At 35.2% G+C, this 22,084-nt stretch overlaps 1 protein-coding gene across 1 annotated transcript in view; it reads left to right on the forward strand.

Moving 5' to 3' along the window:
• Window positions 1-3,045: 3,045 nt before the first annotated feature.
• LOC123709040 (homeotic protein proboscipedia) overlaps window positions 3,046-22,084 on the forward strand; it is a 46,268-nt gene continuing 27,229 nt past the window's right edge. The window contains exons 1-2 of the mRNA XM_045660127.1: window positions 3,046-3,195; window positions 12,514-13,103. Of these exons, the coding sequence (XP_045516083.1) occupies window positions 12,638-13,103 (466 nt within the window). The 5' untranslated portion in view covers window positions 3,046-3,195; window positions 12,514-12,637. The remainder of the gene's footprint in view (window positions 3,196-12,513; window positions 13,104-22,084) is intronic.

Raw genomic sequence — 22,084 nt, forward strand, 5'->3', positions numbered from 1 at the left:
TAGCCTCTTAAATCATATCTAGATAGATATTTAGTTAAAACACAAAAACAAATTTCACAAAAAAAATTATTGGCAAAAGAAACTTTCGAAGATAAATAAATACGTCCGAGTTTAATTTTGTTAATTCATGCATCATTCAGAGAAAATTTGCTTTCCTTCAAAATACGTTAAATGTTTGTAATTGCGATTATTTCGACTTTATTATACATCTTATTAACAATAAATCAAAAAACAACTACCTAGTCCAGGTATAAGTTCTATTATAAATGAAAATGATTTTTGTAATGTTATTAAAATTTATACCGACACAATTTATTAATCTCAGCAAAAAATGTAAAAACAAACTATACGAAATGGCCACCTTTGGATTTTATACAGGCTTTTAATCTGTTGTGAGCAGTGTTGGCCTAGTATGGCTTGGAATGGCTTCAGCATGCGACTCTCATCCCTGAGGTCGTAGGTTCGATCCCCAGCTGTGCACCAATGGATTTTCTTTCTATGTGCGCATTTAACATTAGCTCGAACGGTGAAGGAAAACATCGTGAGGAAACTGGCTTGCCGTAAACCCAAAAAGTCGACGGCGTTCGTCAGGCACAGAAGGTTGATCACCTACTTGCGGTTGGTTGGTATGTATGTAGTATAGTAGCGCCATGGATTTTTTTTATCTGTTTGGACACGCATCTATGGATTTACGTACTGTTTCCAAGGGAAATTTCGTCATTGCTTGCTTCAAAGATTTTTTAAGAGACTCAATGTCACTGTGTAGAGCAGGCCATGTCCTAAAAATGACCATAAGTCAAAAGGGTTGAGGTCTTGGCTAGATGAGAGCCAGTCTTCAGCACTTATAAAGTCCGGAACGTTGGTTACAAGCCAGGCTGGTGTAGTTTAGAAAGTCCACGGTATATTTATATAAACTGTATTGCTAAGAGCTTTCGCAACATGATCAAAAGAAAAGTTTTTATGCGACTGTATTTATGGCTGGACTAGTTCTATATAACAATATATTTTTAAATCAATGAATCGTTTTTTTCCTCTGCCAAGCCAAAATTTTATTAGAATCGTAACTATGTTTTTGAAACTCCTTCTAAGCGCTGAGTTGCAGGCATCAAGACATCCGAAATCCTTAGCAACACCGCAATTAAATGGTTGTTGGAACCTTTCCTATAAAAGTCAAGGATTAGTTATTGTGAATAAGTAATAAGAGCTATTATTTAAATAAAAATTAGAATAACTAGTTAAAATAAAATAATGATAAAACGAGCTTCGAATGGCTGATGTCCGTGGAATATTTAAATAAGTTTTTAACTTCGTAATTATTCCTTTTTCCTGTTGAATATTCAGCAGGAAGCTGGCCACAATAATAAAATACAAAGGAATGATAGAATTTTTAAATGTCGTGAGTTTTAATTAATTTATAGGTTTTATTTTAATGCTAGTTATTTTAGAACGGATTTTTACACGTAAAATTATATTATCCTTTTTTGGATAATACGTAGATCTATCAAATTTTATGGATTTTCATTAAAAACAATTAATTTTTTATCCTCATCCATATCAAAATTCTCGATTATTGTACAAAAAGCTGGCTTTAGGCGCTTAGGAGTAAAAGTATTAAACAGTTTATATAGTTCGAGCAATACCTTCTTGAGCATTACAGTTGCAAAAATATACATAATTATCTTTCCATTTAAAGTGAATCAACAAACATCAAATCTTTTTTAACAGGCGCATATATTTTCGTAGTACGTATAATCGATTCGTTCACAAGTCGAACACTATTCAAGAAAGTCTCAGAGGGTAATTAACGGCTACGCCGCGGCCGAGGCCTTGACCGACAGCCCTAATGAGGCCCGCGAACTGAGCTTGAACCTTACACGTCAATACAACCAGGAATATGGAGACATACTTCTTCGTCCTCTTTGTGACAAGACATTTATGAAATTTCTGAAGTTATCGTGTAAGTTTCTATTTTTGAAATTACTTCTTGTACTCTATAGGAATATAGTGCAATGCCAATTGTTAGGAATAAGTTAAGCCTTTGTTATCTATGATTGAGGTGTTAAAGTTACGTAGAATTTATATAGATGGAGTCGCAGGCAATGTGAATATAGAAGATATAATCCAAAAACAAATCAACCGCCATATTGCTACAATGCATTTCTCATGCTGTGTCCTGTTCGCTAAACAAAAATCGAGCAAGAGGTGCGATGAGCCGGTTTTAAGTTTTTTATTCTTATTCAGACGACAACGCGATCAAACGAAGAAGGTGCTATGTCGTCCCGAAGAATAAACTCAAATCCCACGTACATAAAAGGCTTAACTTTCCCAAAACAGGTTCTCTTTAAAGACATTTTGTTTTTCAATATAAAAGCTTCAACACGAACGCTCCGCCTACACTTGATTTAAAATAAGAACATTTGCGTGATAAACGCCGGTAGCTGGAAATTATAAAGTAAAAAGTTAAACTTTATACACAGGTGATAGAGCACATTATTCAATAATAGTTTATCTGCAGTAAGGTGGGTCGATCCGTAAACGCCATTGGCCCAATAGCGCAATGTGAAATAAACAAGATATGTGAGAGAAGGAGATGGCACTAATCAACGGGTAGAGTTTTGCATTTTACGATATAAACTCGGCTTATAAAACTATTCTAAAATTTACCTTTAACATCTTTTATTTATTCCTAAATTTTAGATAATATCTCATGATTATAAATTATTATAAAAAACTTTTATAATGAATTTAGAGTCACCAATGACTGAGATATAACATAGCCGCCTAATACAGGATAAACAAAGAAAGAAGATACATTTTGGTTTTGCGTCGCTAACTTAAGTCTATTCAAAGAGCACTACCACTATATTGGTATAATACTCTTTATTGCTTTGAGTTAAAGTTTAAGTTTGCGTAATATGTTTTATGTGTTATAACGTTCTAAAATGAATTCAAATATGAAAATGGGCATGGCGGCGAGCGAACAGTGACGATTCGTTTAGTAGACAGTTGACAGTCGACACGCCACGCTGACATTCCGATAGTAGGACTGATAACAAATCTATTGATAATTTTTTTGTTGACTTTGTGAGAACATAGTGATTATTGTTCTATGAATTATGTGTGTGTGAAGTGATGTGTTGTTCAGACTAAATTAAGTCATAAACTTTGTGTTTTGGTATAACTAGTAAAAGTATGGTGCGTAAGTTTTAACTCAAAAACATATAAATTTAACATAATATTTACAAACATATATTTTCGGTAGTTAGAAAATTTTGGTTTAGTAACTGGTATAGGTACGAAACTGCACATATCTAATCGGAAAAATTTAAATTTAAAATTATGTAAAATTTTATATCTTATACAATCTGCATATAATATATGCTAATAATAATATGATAAAATATTTAGGATTTAGATAACATTAAAAAATATTATGTCTATATCAAACTTTATGAGACTTAACTTATTTTTATTTATTATGATTCTTCTAAACTTTGTAAAAGTTATCGTTATCTATAATTCATAATTAGGATATCTACCATAATATACATATTCTCTAGAATTAAATTTTACACTAAAACCTATATATTTATCAATATAAAAGTCAATATGTTTTAAATTTTAATATGTTTATAATAAATAAATATAATTCGCTTAACTAAATACTCAACAATAATGAAGGAATTCAGAAAGAAGAAATCTTTTTTTTTTTAAATAGTTCAGTTCAGTTTAGAAACAAAACGGTTAATTTGAATAAACTATGAATAACCCTATTTTAAACTCTCTTAAGACTAATAATAATATTGACTCCAACGCAAGTTAACTTTATCATACTATATTTGTACATACACTTTATCACTATTTTCTAATAATAATCCCAAGAAATGAGTTAATGCATAAATAATCAAATATGCCTTCAAACGTATATCTGGATTATATATGAAGATATTGTTCTTATAAAAGAAGTTTATATCTTCATAAACAATGGGTATTTTGTTACCTAGGTATTTATAATAGAATCTTGAGTTTAATTTCTTGATAATGATAGGTCCCGCCTCCGTCGCTGGGCGGTTTGAGGGCACGCCCATCCATGATACAACCCTGTGATATAACGTAGATATCCTTTAACACACCCCTTGGCAAGCGTCAAATCGATCTGTCTAGATTCTAAATACCTAGCCGGGAAAATTTCCGCTAGGCAGATATTAAGTTTGTAAAAACCCAATGGTAAAGTTTATTGTAGATTTAAGATGCAGGCAACGTCTTAAATGTTCAAAAAATTATGAAATCTTCCTGTTACCGTATATTACGAATATTATGAATAATAAAATACTCTATGACGTGGCTAAAACTGTCATGTGTCATGTCTAAAGTAGTCTTTTGTCTTAAGCTCTATCAATATGATTAAATTGATTCTAGTTAATTTGTGAGTATGATAAACGCTGAGTTAAATATTTGTTAAAAAATTTACAATATTATATTTTTTGCCATCCCTAATGGCGTACAACACGATTCTTTATAGACATATTTGCGTTAAATACTTTAAAATAATAATAATGAAACTAATTTATTTGCAAGAATATGGTAGGTGCCTACCATACATACCTATAATAATGTTATGATGGTACAATCTAAAGTTCATATTCCGACACTCATAGCGTGCAAATTGGTCCTAAAAGGAATTTTACAACGAAGGTACATACATTATAGTAAATTCTTATATTTTGTAGTGATAAATATCACCGTATTAAAATATAATATAAGGTTATCAAATAACAATAATTATAATGTTTCACGCAAATAATCATTAAAATAATAATTTTTTTCGATTTTCAAAAACTCTAGTAGGAAGATCTTATAATGTTTTAGGTACATTATTATAATGTGTTTTTCCTAAATAATACTACTTCGACAGAAGTCTGGTCCCGTCGACTTAAAAATATTTATGTTATATTACCTTCTTATAAATAGCACATAATTATGTGTGTGTTAATCTTTCTATAAACCCCAATGCATGCAAGACACATTTATGCACCCTTAATAATGTGACCAGCCTTCGGTGCCTACCTAAACTATAAATTCACTGGAAAGCAAACTCAACAGCGAATTTCTGAGATTCAAGTTTGAAATTGATGTGTATGTATGTTATGTTATGTTAACCTAACCTAACCCATGGACTGTCTATGTGCGTATTTAATACTCACTTGAATATTGAAATCTGAGGCCCAGACCTAAAAGGTTGTAGAGCCATTGGTATATATATTTCATATAGAGATTTGCCGTAACAATTTTACGAGTGGAATCACCCCTGCGATCCATCACGAATCTCGGCGTACTCGGGGTGATTCGACGTTTACGAGGCATCTTATGACCTCTGCCTTCCGCTACATGATCACAACACTTGACGCTTTGTCACTTACCCTTAATAGATGTAAAGAATTTATTAGTCTAAAAGGGGTTTGTTTGTTGGGACGTAACGACTATTGGAGAAAAACCGAATAAAACAAATACGTAATTAAATGATTTAGTTTTATAACATCCCTTTATTGATTATAGCCGTCTTAACCGGGACTAGTTGTAGTTGAAAAATATAATTGTGTATAGAATTTATAACATTATTTGCCGTTAGAAGTTCACTTGTTTCAATACTCTCTTGCCTGAAAATAACCAAGAGGACCCTGCCTCGTACCGCTCTAAGCTTTGTTGCTTGTGTTTGTGTCTAATTTCTTACGGGATAATGTATGAAATAATTTAATAATAAATACCACAGCATATTTTAATATGCATAGCTGATAAATTTTTAATTTACAAACCTTACAGCTACCGTTTGGGAATTTAGAACCGGACACAATACACATATATATTTTTACTTCTATCGAAATTTCGAATTAACATGAGATTTGAACGAAAGAAAGACCTGACAAAATGCATTCGTATTGTTAATTAGTAAGTTAGTAAAATACAAATATATATATTACAATAGAAAGTTGTTTGACTCTTTTTTACGAGAGGAAAAACATTACTCTTAGGTATAGGGTCTGGTTGTATAACTGACTTTAAAATTACTATCATGTTGTCACAAATCGGATTAGATACTTCTATCAAGATACTATAGTGAGTCAGCTTAATTATTTAAATTAATTACTGTGCAACTAACGGCCCACAGCTCTTATGTATTAAATAATACAGGCCTACATTTTTTTATTCTTGAAAAAGTGTCATCAAAATCGCAAATATGTGCTTTGCAGCACGTTACGTTTTCAGGAAAAGTGTGTTCGAAAGTTTTCATAGAAACTGCCATAAATATTGAGAAAATATTCAATAAAAAATTATACTGCAAAATTGAGTTGTTCAAAACAAATAATTGAGTACCTATAAATACCTTTTCTTTTATAAAATCGTTCTCTTTTTCAATCAGCCATCGTGCTAATATCCCATTTTTCTTAGTAACGTCTCTCTCCTTTATGTCTTAATGGAACCCCTTCTCCTATTCTTCGCTGACTGGTCCAAGGTTTTTAAGGAAAAGAGTCAATGTGGGAATCAAGATAATCAAATTTGACGCTCATATTGCATCCCAGTTTTGTATCATTTTTAATATTGTTGGCTACAATTGCTTTGTACAATCTATCCGATTTTAAGGTTCGACTTTGAGGACCTACAAAAATTCCTTCTTTGCTCGTGCGAGGGCTGGCAAAAGAACTTATTTTAGGTCAACTAATGCATCACACTTTAGATTTTTGAAGACTTTCTCTGAGTGGTCATTCTTAACGTAATGTAAATTTTGTCCTCGACTGTCCAACTCGCACAAAAAAATTGATACTTTGTGAATCCAGACTGCTGACCCAAGAAGTTGGATATTATTTTGGAGTCTCCACAGACTTGCCAATAATATTAGCTATGCTTTATTTTATTTAGCAACAGTTCACGATGCACGGAGTGAGCAGGCACCGAGGCCTAAAAAAGACGCCCTTTAAACGTCTCTTAGAAGAATCAATAAATAACCTCCATGATGTGGTATCGTAATTGTTAACTCCCAGTTTCAATTCAGAAATATTATTACACCAGGGAACACTCTTGAAACAAATATTCCGCGAACTCATTATCACGATGCCTATACCACGAAAATGTGGTTCCTGATACAGATTTTTGTCTTGTAATCCTGATCCTAAGATTTAGGCAGCATCCTTTGATAGGCCTTTCACTAACTAAGTCATTTAGTTCAGCATGAATAAAGAGAGAGAGAGAGAGATTGAATTCAGCTTCATCGTTTTTTTTTTTTTTGACTTTCGTCTGATGATTGCTGTTGGATAGTATGAAGAAAAGGTGGAGAAATGGGACTTCCTTGTCCATGAGGTATGGTAGGTCGTTGAGCAGACGGTAAATCGGGATATTAAATTGTATGTTTATTTTAAAGAAAAAGTTTAATTTAGGAAATATCAATGAGGTGCTTCTTTGCTCTAACATTAAAATTCTCACGAGATTTTTTAAATTTTGTGAAAAATCCTGACGGGCTGATACCAAACCTGAAATTTAGAATCAGCGAACACGTATTAGCTCGAACAGTTATCAAGCTTAAAAGACCAAAATTCATGTCTGTGTAATAATTGCAATATACAAAGTTGCTATTAAACCGTATTTTTTTAATAAAAGCTTTGCCCTATTGAAGCTTTTAGATTTCCTTAAGTCCCTACCATTAACGTTTGTCTATATTTTTATGCAGTTATTAAACTATTTTAATACGACCATGTTCTTTCACCAGCTATCCTCTAGGCTTTCTGACCATGAAATGAGTATTATAGCAAAAAAGTTATTAAGAGTTGTTTGAGTTTTTGTTGACCTTCAGATGAGATAGATTAGAAAGTTAATTATAAGCATGAATGTAAGCTTCAAGATGGCTGCGATAATTTCTAATGGAGTTTCCACTGTTGTAATTTTCGCACACGCTTTTCACATAAATTGAAAAATTCAAAGTTGATGTGGAAATGCCGTGTTTTATGTGTTTTTATAAGATTTTAAAGTATTGTTTGTATCATTCTCAAAATCTTAAGAGTTTTATGTTTTTATGAGGAAATGCGCAATGACACCATTAAAGTCTAGAATTTCAGATGTGCAACGCCATCCATTTTTAGTTATTAGAATGGTGTAATTAGATATACTACTAGGAAACAACCTTAAAAATGTTATACAAGGTAGTATCGTGATAAAAAATGCTCCTTCAGCAATAACTGCTGACAATGTGCACCATATAAACAGGGTTTTCATATTTTTTTACTAAAGGAATTTTTTTGACAACTGACATTACAAAATGAAATGACATTCGAAATGTCAATGTTGTTAAAAGTCCCAAATAGGTTTGTCAAGGGTATAGACGTCTCTAAAATTATGAAAAGGACATCGTGGGCAGATACGTGGGTCTTCAATGCCTACGTGGGAACAACACATGATATAAAGCTAGATTTTATCGTAAATTCCTTGAAGTCTTTGTTGGTTAATGATAGGTATAAAGACCTACGCATTTATAGTTATAAGGGTTTGTATAACTTTTTTAAGGTTGTTTCCCAGTAGTATATCTAATAACACCGTTCTAATAACTAAACATGGATGGCGTTTGACATCTTTTCTTCTTAATGTTATTAAAACCCATCCTTTTGTTTACTTGGAAAATATTGTTTGGATTTTATGGAAAAATAACTAAGGAATATAAGATATATCTATTAAAATTTAAAACAGTAATTTTTACGTCTTTTCCAGCTGATTGACTGGTTACTGTGTATGTTTTATTTTTGAACGAACGTCAAATAAGTTACATTACAACAACCTTTTTCATAAAAGGAAAACTTATTAAACTAATTTTACCACACTGATCCCTCTTTAGCCCGCGTGATTATCACAATTATATACAGAGTCAACGACTATGTATAAAAATACTAATGTAGATATTGTTATAGAAATTGGATAAATAAAAAATTCTAATTGACGTATAATTTTTTTATTAGTATTTATCTAGGCTAGAGTATTGTTAGCCTACCAGCTTCAGCGTGCGACTCCTATCCCTGTTATTGTAGGTTCAATCCCCGGCAGTGCACCAATGAAATTTCTTTCTATGAGCGCATTTAATATTCGCTCGAACGGTGAAGTAAAACATCGTGAGGAAACCGGATTGCCTTAGACCTAGACGACGGCGTGTGTCAGACACAAGAGGCTTATCACCTAAAAAGATTGTTGCGCCACTGAATTCAATATTTTTAGGCTTGTCAGAACTTCCAGGATTAGCTTGTAAAGATTTCCTTAATATAATGGAAGTCACCGGTATCTGCGTGCATATATATAACCATAGATTGGCTTTGCCTCATATAGAGGACAAACACAATGTTTACCCATTTGCTGGTAACTCACCTTTGATTAAAGATAAAACCTTTCAATAGCAAATAAACCTATACTGAGAATATGAAATAAAAACAAAGGAAAATGCAATGGTGTTCATGACGTATTACATTTTGAATATATAAGGCAGTGTATATACATAGTGGGCGGGCCCTGGACGCACGCCATTCTATTCCCCGAAGAGGAAATCGTTACGGCTAGTAAATTGGAAGCTAACCACTACTTGCCCGAACCCGACACGCAGACATTTAAATAACTAAATTGGTAGTAAAATTACACTGAAATATTGTATACAAAGTAGCTGGCGAAATATTTGAATTTGGAATGTGTTGAAAGGTTGCCTTTTAGGTACACTTAAGTGCATATACAAAATAAAGAATTAGAGCAATGTTTAGGACTCTAGGAAATGTGATTGGGGCTGTCACATTTATCTGTCAGATTTATCTTTTGTGTCGTGAGTCCTGAAAAATTGCTTTGCTAGGAATCAAATATTATGCCGCAGTAATTTTACGCAGTGTTCCTTATTGATACAGAAAAGGGTTCAAATTGAAATTAAATCGTAAAATAAAATAGAAAATTTCCACCGGTTTAAGTAGCCTCAAATACTTAGACAATATAATAAGGTATTATCAAAATAACACTTAAAATTGGTTCAATATATATTTATCAAACGATTTCCTATTTTTAAATTAAAGACGGTAAAAAAACGTTTTATCTAAATTTATTACAATACGAATTTGGTTATGTTTTTATCAATAGTAATTTTACTACGTAAAGTTATGAACGTCAATGTAAAAAGAAATAGATTAATTTGACTATTGTTCATTCCTTTTTTTTAAAATAAAAATCTACCCCAACCCTTCTAGGCTATAACAATAAGCCAAACACATGAAATTAGGAAAACTGCTATTTTATAAGCTCTCACATTTCAATGAGTATTCTGTAAATAGCGCCATAAATAAATTCATAAGTAGGCTATGCTCCGGATTTTATGCGTTTTTAAAGGGGAGTCCACGGGGTACCGGGAAAGTGAAACGTGGCGTAAAACCTCCCCCTAAAGAGGAAAACAACAGGGAAGGATACACAGCTTGACAAACTTTAAATTATCTTGATAGAAAAAATATCGTTATCGTTTTGTTTCTCTTTGTTCAGATGAAAAAGAAATCGTGAGATATATTCTATATCTCTTCAAACATTAGCTTATAAAACCGAAATACACAATGTATAAAGTATAGGTAATCAAACAACAATGGGCTATAATTCATTTTGTTTAAACATATAATCTGCATTTCCGGTAGGTAGATGAAATATCCGTTCTCCATGCCGGGAAACAACACACTTTTAAAGAAATTACATTTCATCGTTCATACGGAAAACGTGGTGAGAATTTTAATTCAGAACGCAGACCCATACACATTAAAATAGGTTTAACCGCCAGCCGTTCCACTTTCGAAAAAATAAAATAAAACAAAAAGGCGCGATCCCGCCATACCTCCCGGCGAACCGCAAATTCCAACGGAAAAAATCGTATTTCGAACGTGGTTTGAATTTTAAATTGACGCTCAACGAAAACCGTCGTGCCATTTTGTGAACATTCCCACATCACTAGTCAGGGTAACACTATAATATCTCGAATTGGTGGACGATTCAAAAGTCGTAAACCATTAAATTTATTTATTTATTTTATTTATTAACACTTCGTTACACTACAGAAAATAAAAAATATTGAACATAATCAAATCAGAAGGAGGGCGATCTCTTCCAGGCAACCACTGTGAGTAAAAAAAATGTATTAAATTACATAAGAGTAAGTAGTGCAAAAATACATGTTATACACAGTTATTAAGACAAACACTAAACAGAACGGAACAACAACAAAAAATTAAAAACAATATTAAGTATTATCGCGTAAGCAAACAAATCAAGTCTAAAGATATTTCAATAGAATATAATAGTTTAATAACTTAGTTAAAGTTTCATATTTTCTAGGATTTATTCTTAAAATAGTTGCTTTTGCAATGGGTTTATAGATATTTGACAAAACAATCAAAATCATTTTTAATAAGCGCCGCAATGTTTCGTAATACCTTCTGACCTCTAACATTTTCAATTACATACGAATATTATCCTCATTGCATTTCTCATTTGAATATTATGTGTTCATTATCTCATCATTCTCCGCTGTAGCAGCTCATGACAATTTTAATAACTTTATTGTTGTCGACATTAGGTACGCGCTATACACTCCATGATGGCCGCTAAATTATAATAAACAATTTCGAGCGCTCATTATTCCCTCGCTCATCACTCGAAATTATTCGACACAAGTGTTGAACGTCCCACAAAAATTGCCGAATGAACCACGACTCAACCTATTGTATTTGTAATTAAAGAATATTAGTCTTAATTTCTTTTTACATCACATTTTGGCTTCTGGTATTCTTGTTTTAAGAAATGCGTCAATGACAAAGGTCAATATGCTCTACAACTTATTACCATTAACTAACAGGTGTCTAAAGTATTATTCGTGTATTTTAAAATACATAACATTTTTAATTCAATATTTATCGTGAAAAAAAAGAGATGTGTGCGATTTTCTTTTGTCTTCATATTTGTCGATGATTGTCTAATATTTTACAGTGACAGTATGAATTCACTTACTGTATTGGCTTCCGGGGTTGTATCAAGTAAACCTATTACTCAGATATTTCGAAAATTGTTCGTTTGTGATGTATCAAAATGTATAAAATAAATAGTGTGTACAGTTGTCACTCCAAGTAGTAATCTGAAAATCAGTGTTGCTGGTGCCACCAACTTAAAGCTGATTTAGGCCTTTTTTGAATAAAGTAAATTTGTTTATATTTCTTTAATTTATGTATGCTGTAGTCAAATATTTTTTATTCTTTTCAAAAAATTACTTTGTTAGTAACATTAACATGGTGACTATTTTACTGCCCAGTAAAAACGGGTTTTAGTTCATACTCTAAAAACTGAACTTCTCCCTTTGAAAACGTAATCGGGAATACGAAAATTATTATTATAATTTGTATATGTCTTACGATTAAAATCCCCTATTTTGTTAAACCTATGTCTCGATTAAATAACTCACGTACTAAATATCTGTTTCAGAGATGTTGCTGTCAACTCGGTCCATGGAAACGTTATGCCATGAAGCACACCTCGTTAAATACGAAAAATGCTAGCGATCCCCGCAAAGTGTGAAACCGACACATGAATGACGTAAAAGACAGCTATGCAAGAGATTTGCAACTCAGCCGCACTGCCGCTCGACAGTAACCCTCTAGTGCGCAAGATAAAATGCGAAGACTTCCCCGTGAGGGCAAAGCCTACGAGAGTTGGCATGGGGGTGCGCGATGAAATGGACGAGGAATTTGCAGTAAAGGCAAGGAACACGCCACCAATGGGGCCTGCGCAGGACCATCGCATGGAGCATGGGGGGAACGGCTTCTGGCTTGCGGCCGTTACAGCTGCAGGAGCACCCCACCCTATGCTGGAAACAGAGACTGGCTTCATTAACAGCCAACCGTCGATGGCTGAGTTCATGACTGCTCTTCCACAACTGGGTGGTGGAGAACTAAGTCCGCAGCACACACCTCCTGGATACGGTCCGGACTTGCCGTCCCCGGGTGGTGGTCTCAACGTACCCGAGTATCCCTGGATGAAGGAGAAAAAAACTACCAGAAAAAACAGTCAACAAGGTGAGTGGTGAATTAATGTAGGCAAAAGCAATTTGTGTAAAGAAAGCAAATAGTTTTGAAGTTTCGTAACTGACTACAAATGATTATCATTATGCCTTTCAACGGTTACAAATGACCATTGAACCATTGTGTTCTGGTTCACGGTCTCAGAACTTCTTTAATGAACGTCAAATTACTCTAAAATATATTGAATTGCTGACGACATCTCTCGTTGCTAACCGTTTTAAGTTTGTGGGATCACATCGTCTAGTGGTAGGTCGCCGCCATTTGCCGTGTAACGGAACGAATTCGACATGCACTATAAACACAAATTATAAGTGAGAACATTTTTAGAATATAATTTTTACATATCGGTTGACCGTGTATTGTATAAAAGTAATGTTTATAACACTTAAATGGAACCTTACTTTTACACTTTGACCCAACCAAATTAGTATCGAGACACTCAAAAACATGAATATGTTTGTATCGTTATAAATAATCATAATATTTATTTTAACCATTTGTTTTTATGTGGTCATTTTATAACGGTATCTGACAAAGAGATGAACGCTAATAAAAAATGTTTCTGCTGATCACACAAAACAATTGACCCCAAATTTGTCTCTGGGATAAAACGTAACAAAACCCGATGTGATGATCCATCACCATACGTCGTGAGAACACGACCTCACCTGGTACTCATACGTCATTTTTGCGATCAAATTAGTACAATAATAGTATTAGGGGTGATTTTTATACTTCAAGTTATTTTTACGGAATATGATTTTTTTTATATACCAAACTTGGTTTATCAGAAGTAGTTACTAAAAAATCCTACGTATTTGTTTAAATAAGGCAAATAATAAATAGGTGAAATAATTTTAATATCTAATAAAAATGCACATCTATGATGCGATAGCAATGGTATTATGCGTTTTTTTTTATCTTTTATCCAGTCCTTTGTTATTAAGTAAAAACTCTTCTATAATACGCCTGTACACGCAATAAGTATATGTAGAATAAATGTTGATGCAATGAGCGCTTGTCCAACAGAAGCAAACTCCCGCTGCGCGCGCTGGGGGGCACTCACCTTGCGTATTATGCGTAACTTATATTAACACTTTTTTAATCAACACATACATAAGCATGCTATTAATTTTACCTATATATTTAATGCTCTATTTATTACTAATAAGTGCAATAAATTTCATGTTAAAATAAAAAATCAATGGCGCTACAACCTTTATAGGTCTGGACCTCAGATTTCTGTATCTGTTTCATGATCATTTGTTAATCGAGTAGACAAGTAGGTGATCGGCCTTCTGTGCCTGACACACACCGTCGACTTTTTCGGTCTAAGGCAAGCCGGTTTCCTCACGATGTCTTCCTTCACCGTTCGAGCTAATGTTAAGTGCGCACATAGAAAGAAAACCCATTGGTGCACAGCCGGGGATCGAATCTACAACCTCAGGGATGAGAGTCGCACGCTGAAGCAACTGGGCCAACACTGCTGTTAAAATAATACCACATAATACAATAACAAAATTAGCATTTCATGTCCCATACATCCATTTAGTAATGATTTCACATCGACACAGATCAGTTTCTTTCACTGTTGATATAAGTAATCCACTATTAATTTACTACATTAATCGAACAAACAATAATTAATAAAATCGATTTTTAACAAAAAATTGCTAACGTCTGAGAGATATAGTTTGGCGCAGGCCGTGAACCGCTACCGATCATCAATCATTGTCAGTATCGAGCGATGCACGCCCGCTTCTATGCAGCGCTTTGTGTACGGATATTGGATTCGCTAACTTTTGACTGATTTTTTTAAATCTTATTACGTATTTATTATAAACTTGATAATTACGTGGCTTAACGATATGCACATAACCTGGTCTAAGTCACAGAATACGTCTTAATCTGCAGGTCAGTTTCATCATCGGACGTCGAGTCAGAACGTGATATTACACCCGTAACACTTCGACGTCCGTCGTTCCATAACGGAGCGTTATTTAAGCCAGTTTTTGCCGCACACCACCACTTTGAGGAACGAGCTTCCCATTCACGTATTTCTGAACCAATTCGACTTAGCGTCCTTTAAGAAAAGATCAAATTTTAAAAGGCCGGAAGCGCACTCGTGAGAACTCTGGCATTAGGAGATGGAAACTCACGAGTGGCGTTACTTAACATCAGATGAGCTGCTGCCCCGGATGCCTCTGTCCTGACCGTTACCACTCTGTTCTCTAAAAAAACGTGTAAAAATATAATATCAACACATACCTTATATTGCCAAACGCTTGCCTTTTAATGCACGGCTGAAGCTTGCATTAAAAGGCATACAGCATTGTTCACATAATTAAGATTAATAATTGTTAATACTGTTCTTAACTTAAACGAGAAATCTCAGAGCTAGATTTAAACATTGAAACTATATTAACAAAACCCTTGTTTCAAATAGGTAGTCATCTCATCCTCTATATTAAGTGTAAGCTTAGAAATCCCACCAGTATTACAGACAGTAATACTTGCATATTCAATTTCCTTCTGGTGAATGTTATACTGGCCTATACTCCGTATTCAATTAATTCAAAACAAAAACGCTTGTAAAGAGCCTCTCGAAGAAAATACACGTACGTCTTAAAAGCGGGATTTATATCAAAGGTATCTAGGGACATAAAACAAATCGTTCTCGCGACCACGCCTCCGGCACTCGGGAATCGAAATTAAAACGAACGCCCTGACACAATCGATCATTCCGATTCTTTAATACAATGTATTTTTGCAAGCCTCAATTTGTACTTGACTGACGTGTGATACGAGTTTTAATCAGTTTCTTTTGGAAACACAAGAAGTGGAACGAATTGTTTGTTTTCAAGTTAATGTGGACTTAAACTTAAGAATAAGAATCTGTATTCGATGCTGCTGGCTTACGGTATTTTAATATTTCGTGAAATGGTTTTATTTCGTATATAGAAAACTGATTGGGAGATAAATTAAATTCAATAATGATAATTTGTAAGGCAATTCCTTTGTGACCTACTGTTATATTTATCTGACCGTTGTAAAGTACAAACAACGTATTAAAATGCTTTAATGACAGCGATGTCTGTTCGTAGATTAGACAATTTTGAGACTCATTGTGCAGCATTCAATATTACCGTAGTATTCAAAGAAAAAATGCCTGGCTAAATTATAAAATAATATTTTGATACTTAGATACAATAGTACAATAGTTTCAAGATTTATTTTAAAATATTGTTACGAAGACGGGTCGACTACAATGTTTCTAGATTTTTCCACTAGTTAGAGAACTTTTCAGCAGGCTGAAATATGATTTCTGACCGTTTCAGGAGAGGCTCAATCACATATTAGTTAATTGTAATTTTCATAATGTTACCCTAGTTTTCAGGAAGCTGAAACCTTTTTTCAGTCGGTTTCAGAACATGCGTAGTCGAGTGGTGCAGTTTTCAGGAGACCCGTTTTCAGGCGTTTTCAGGCCTAGTTATACCCCTTTGATGAAGGAATATTCTAGACCGAACTTTCTAGGTGTGAGACAAGGACGAAATGATACGAGAGAGAGAGAGAGAAGATCAGAACTTTCTCGAAACTAGACGAGCACTCTAGAACGCCGTACGACAAGGACGGAGCAACGTGCGAAAGAGACAAAGAGTGCGAACGTTCTAGAATTGTGCAATCGCTACTCAGTAGCAAGCCCGCCTAGAAAGTTCTCGAATATTGTTTAGAATTATTCCCAGGGATATATAAGCGAGCCGAAACGCGACTAGTCAGTTAGTTTTGAATGCGATTACACGAGAGAAACACCGAAGCGATAAAGTGCGAATAAAGTGAATATAAGTGATAAAGTACTGTGTGAAGTGTGCATAAGTGAAGTAATTAGTGACTGTGTTTTTGCGTGCAATTAGTGCATCTCTGCAATTAATTTGTGCCCATAAATTCCTCATTGATTTATCAAGAAATAAACCCTTGAATAAATTCACGGCATTTTCTATCCGATCCCCTAGCTCGTAACATTTTGGTGTCAGAAGTGGGATAGAAACATGCCAATTACTCCAAGGGAGAATCAAGAGGAGTCTGTGGCAGAGTCTCCAGCTGCGGAGGGAGTGCAGACAAGGGCGCAATCAGCACGCGACGCCGCCCGGCGACAAAGTTTCGATGCAAACCGCGGGATGGGTGAAAGTAACGATGGCAACATCCTCCTTGCTCTGCAGCAAATGATGGAAGACCAGGCACGCCGTCAGGAAGAACAGGCACGCCGTCAAGAAGAACAGACACGCCAAATGATTGAAGAACAGACACGCCGGCAAGAAGAACAGGCACGCCGTCAAGAAGAACAGGCACGCCGTCAAGAAGAACAGGCACGACAAATAATGGAAGACCAGGCACGCCGTCAAGAAGAACAGACACGCCAAATGATTGAAGAACAGGCACGCCGTCAAGAAGAACAGGCACGACAAATAATGGAAGACCAGGCACGCCGTCAAGAAGAACATACACGCCAAGTAATGGAAGAACAGGCTCAGACACGTCGCATGATAGAGGAGCAGGCACGACGTCAAGAGGAGCAGGCTCATCAGATGATGGAGGAACAGGCTCGCCGTATCGGAGAAAAACTTTGTGACCTGAAAGTACAGGTAGATAAAAAAATCGAGAATTTGGAATCTAATATGGATTGTAAGCTATCCAAGCAGGATAAACGTATCCTTGGATTAGAAAATGAAATCCAATGCCTGAAGACCTCTGGTGTTGTCACGACTGTAGCACCACCTGGAAATGTGAAAGTGCCTCCCTTTGATGGTACATCTTCTTGGGGCGCGTACAAGCTTCAATTTGAGACTGTAGCACAGTCAAACGGGTGGACTGACGATCAAGCAGTTACCGCCCTTATTCTGGGATTGCGAGACGAAGCCCTCTCCATATTAGATACCAAGAAAGGTAAGGTGACGTTGAAGCAACTGTTAGATGCCCTGGAATCACGGTATGGAGACGCACATTTAGAGCACGTTTACAGGGCTCAATTGAAAGATAGAATACAGCAGACAAATGAAAGTTTGCAAAAATGGGGACTTGAAATAGAGAAGCTGGTAAGGAAGGCCTACGCATCCTCACCAGATGTTGCAGACAAGATGCTGGTTCAAGCTTTTGTCGACGGTATTCGAGACCGTGAAATTCGAATGGCTGTAAACCTCGGTCACCATAAGGAACTTAAGGATGCTCTTGCCCATGCGTTGGAGGTGGAAGCATTTTGCAAAGACCCTCAACCTTACCGCATTAGGGCTATCACGGAAAAAGCTAATGGTCAACGAGGGCCAACCTGTTACACCTGTGGGGAAGTAGGGCACATGAGGTTTTCATGCCCTAAGAAAGACTTCCGAGGTGATGTGAAGGTTAGACGTGGGAATACCTTAGTTATCGAAGGAGAAGTCAATGGAACTAAGTGTAACCTAACACTCGATACTGGAGCTTCACGAACAGTGATCAGATATCAGCTTTTGAAGACATTTTATAAAAGCCCTTCTAGAGGAATTGTACAGCTTGTGACGGCAACAGGTCAGCGCATAACCGATCGAGGAGAAGGTATCGCAACCTTCAAGATTGGTGGAAGTTTTTACAGACATAAAGTTGTTCTTGCTGACATAGTAGATGACTGTATAATCGGTTTGGACTTTATGAAGTTCTATAAGTGTAAGATAGATCTAGAAAAAGGAATGTTCAAGTGTGGAAAACAGGAAGTTTGCTTTAAAGGTAACCGTTCAAAAAGTGGTTATGACGCCTGTAGAGTAATCAATGTGGACGGACAGGCTAATAATCAACAAGAGTGGAACACAGTTCAAACAGTTCCGGATAACTATACGGAAGCCCTGTCAATAGTTCTATCAAAAGCAGAGGGGCAGTTAAAGAAATTTTCTGACATGTTATCAACCCATGAAAGAGAGCTAAGAAGGAGTTCAGATGTAGTGTCTCAAAGACCGTGCGATAAAGTTAACGAAGAGTATGGAAGGGATAATGACCACGTGAGGTTACTAAGAACAGATACCATAAGTCCAGATTGGTGTGGGAAATTAATTCAGGAAGAGCAACATCAAGATTCTGACATTAAACCCATTCTGGACTGGATGAAATCTTCAGCTGTCAAGCCGCAATGGAGTAAAGTTGCATCTACAAGTAACACTACTAAGAGTTACTGGGCTCAATGGGATAGTTTAGTTCTACATAATGGAGTGTTATGTCGCAAATTGAAAAATGCTCAAGGCGATCATTTGCAGTTTGTTGTGCCAAGATTCAAGGTTCGCGACATATTAGAAATGTGTCATAGTGACTTGTCTAGTGGACATTTAGGAGTAAAACGGACTCTTATGAAGGTTAAGGAAATGTTTTATTGGATACATTATCGTGAAGATGTAGAAGACTGGATCAAGAAATGTAGAGCTTGTGCAGCTGTTAAGGATCCGCAGACTCGATGGGAAAAGATAATGGCCACCTATAAAGGGAGTAATGATGCTCGGGACGAGCATGTCTAAGGAGGGGGTAGTGTTACGAAGACGGGTCGACTACAATGTTTCTAGATTTTTCCACTAGTTAGAGAACTTTTCAGCAGGCTGAAATATGATTTCTGACCGTTTCAGGAGAGGCTCAATCACATATTAGTTAATTGTAATTTTCATAATGTTACCCTAGTTTTCAGGAAGCTGAAACCTTTTTTCAGTCGGTTTCAGAACATGCGTAGTCGAGTGGTGCAGTTTTCAGGAGACCCGTTTTCAGGCGTTTTCAGGCCTAGTTATACCCCTTTGATGAAGGAATATTCTAGACCGAACTTTCTAGGTGTGAGACAAGGACGAAATGATACGAGAGAGAGAGAGAGAAGATCAGAACTTTCTCGAAACTAGACGAGCACTCTAGAACGCCGTACGACAAGGACGGAGCAACGTGCGAAAGAGACAAAGAGTGCGAACGTTCTAGAATTGTGCAATCGCTACTCAGTAGCAAGCCCGCCTAGAAAGTTCTCGAATATTGTTTAGAATTATTCCCAGGGATATATAAGCGAGCCGAAACGCGACTAGTCAGTTAGTTTTGAATGCGATTACACGAGAGAAACACCGAAGCGATAAAGTGCGAATAAAGTGAATATAAGTGATAAAGTACTGTGTGAAGTGTGCATAAGTGAAGTAATTAGTGACTGTGTTTTTGCGTGCAATTAGTGCATCTCTGCAATTAATTTGTGCCCATAAATTCCTCATTGATTTATCAAGAAATAAACCCTTGAATAAATTCACGGCATTTTCTATCCGATCCCCTAGCTCGTAACAATATCATACCGTTTCATTTATTTTTCTTTAATTGTTCACCTAAAACCATATTCCCAGTGATGGAGCTTTCCGCGCTCATATGGACCAAACATTTAAAATTTATTTTAGATTTATAGACTTTTCAATATGACAATGAGTGTATCTAACATATAAGAAATACACTTGACAATCTCCTGTATCTTATAAACCGAAGTACAAAAGAACTATAAACAGTGAAACCGAAAATAACTGAACAAAAGGCATGTTTACACTTTCATTTTCGCAAATCTGTTTTTGCATAGAACAAATCTAATAAAGCAGGTAGTTCTTCCTTATAGAGCAATAAATCTTTTGGCGGCCGCTCTTTGATTTATGTGAAAAATGACCGTAAATTTGAGGTTAGGTCGACGTCATAGGGCGGATGTATTCCAATCAAATGTCCACAATTACATGGTTTAGATATAGTTTTCTTACGTAGGCCAAATTGACAAAAACTAGAAAAATATATTTAATAGTTGTGCTTCAAGCATTTTACGTCAGGCTTGTGTCTTGTTTATAAGGTGATCTTATCATCCGTATTTTTTGACGGGACGACCTCTGTTGATACAAAAAATATCATATATCAAATTTTTATCATTATAATGATATACAATTAAATAGCGATACTATTAAAATAACCTTAACGACTTATCCCCGAGAATCCCTTTAATTTGCTAGTAGGAAACTATGTGGCTCACTTAGTAAATATATGCACAACCTAATTCCAAATTCATTATGTAACATTCATATTTTACCATAATTTTCAAACACTGGATATTGAAAAATACTTTTACGACTCTGTTAATAAATATATACTGCTTGAATCCAACACAGAAGTTGAATCTGATTTTATTATCAACCTCAAACTAAAAACCGTAAAAAATATAATAAAACTAAAATATATATAAAAGAAGGGATAAGGGAAAGTTCCGAAGATACTGGCAGCGTCCCGCCTTTGAATAGCTAGACTAATTCTTTGTCTGAGAAAGCTGACAGCTCTTCGATATCGTGATGTCGACTAAGCTTTTTGCTACTTCCTAAAAAGCCCTTATAGCGGACCCCACGGACCAAGGGTCTCGACACCTAATGGGACAAAATCATATGCGGAGCCTAGACCCCTGCATTTACAAGCTTTAGCTTTTTCAGACGCTTCACAAGCCGCACCAGTTCTTTTGTTCTTTTCATGTAAAATATATTGTATCAATGTACCATAAGTCGTAAAACAAATAATAATTTCTTCTTATCAAAGACTGGTCTTATATCTAAATGGCATTTCAACTAGTCATTAATGAAACAATTAACAATGAATTCACAAACCTTTAATTCGTCACATTGGAAAAGCCTCAAATACCTTGTATAATCACTGTATTCATTGGCTGTCAATACAGCGGTATGATTTACGGTAACACTTTCGCCTTCATCATCCCCTACACATAAATCAATACAACGCTAGCTTTTATTGAAATTATGATGTTTAAAACTGGTAATATTTGTGTTAAGATTTATTTGTATTCTGTGAGCTGTTAAATTTTTTGCTATTTCATATTTAAACATGAGTTGTGAATTTTGTTATAGGTATATACATATATAAGAGAAACCAAAAGAAGTACATGTAAATCCTTTGAATTTTATTTTGTTAACAAG

This window comes from Pieris brassicae, chromosome 4 (assembly GCF_905147105.1).
Source record: "Pieris brassicae chromosome 4, ilPieBrab1.1, whole genome shotgun sequence".
In the NCBI taxonomy this organism is placed as follows: Eukaryota; Metazoa; Arthropoda; class Insecta; order Lepidoptera; family Pieridae; genus Pieris; species Pieris brassicae.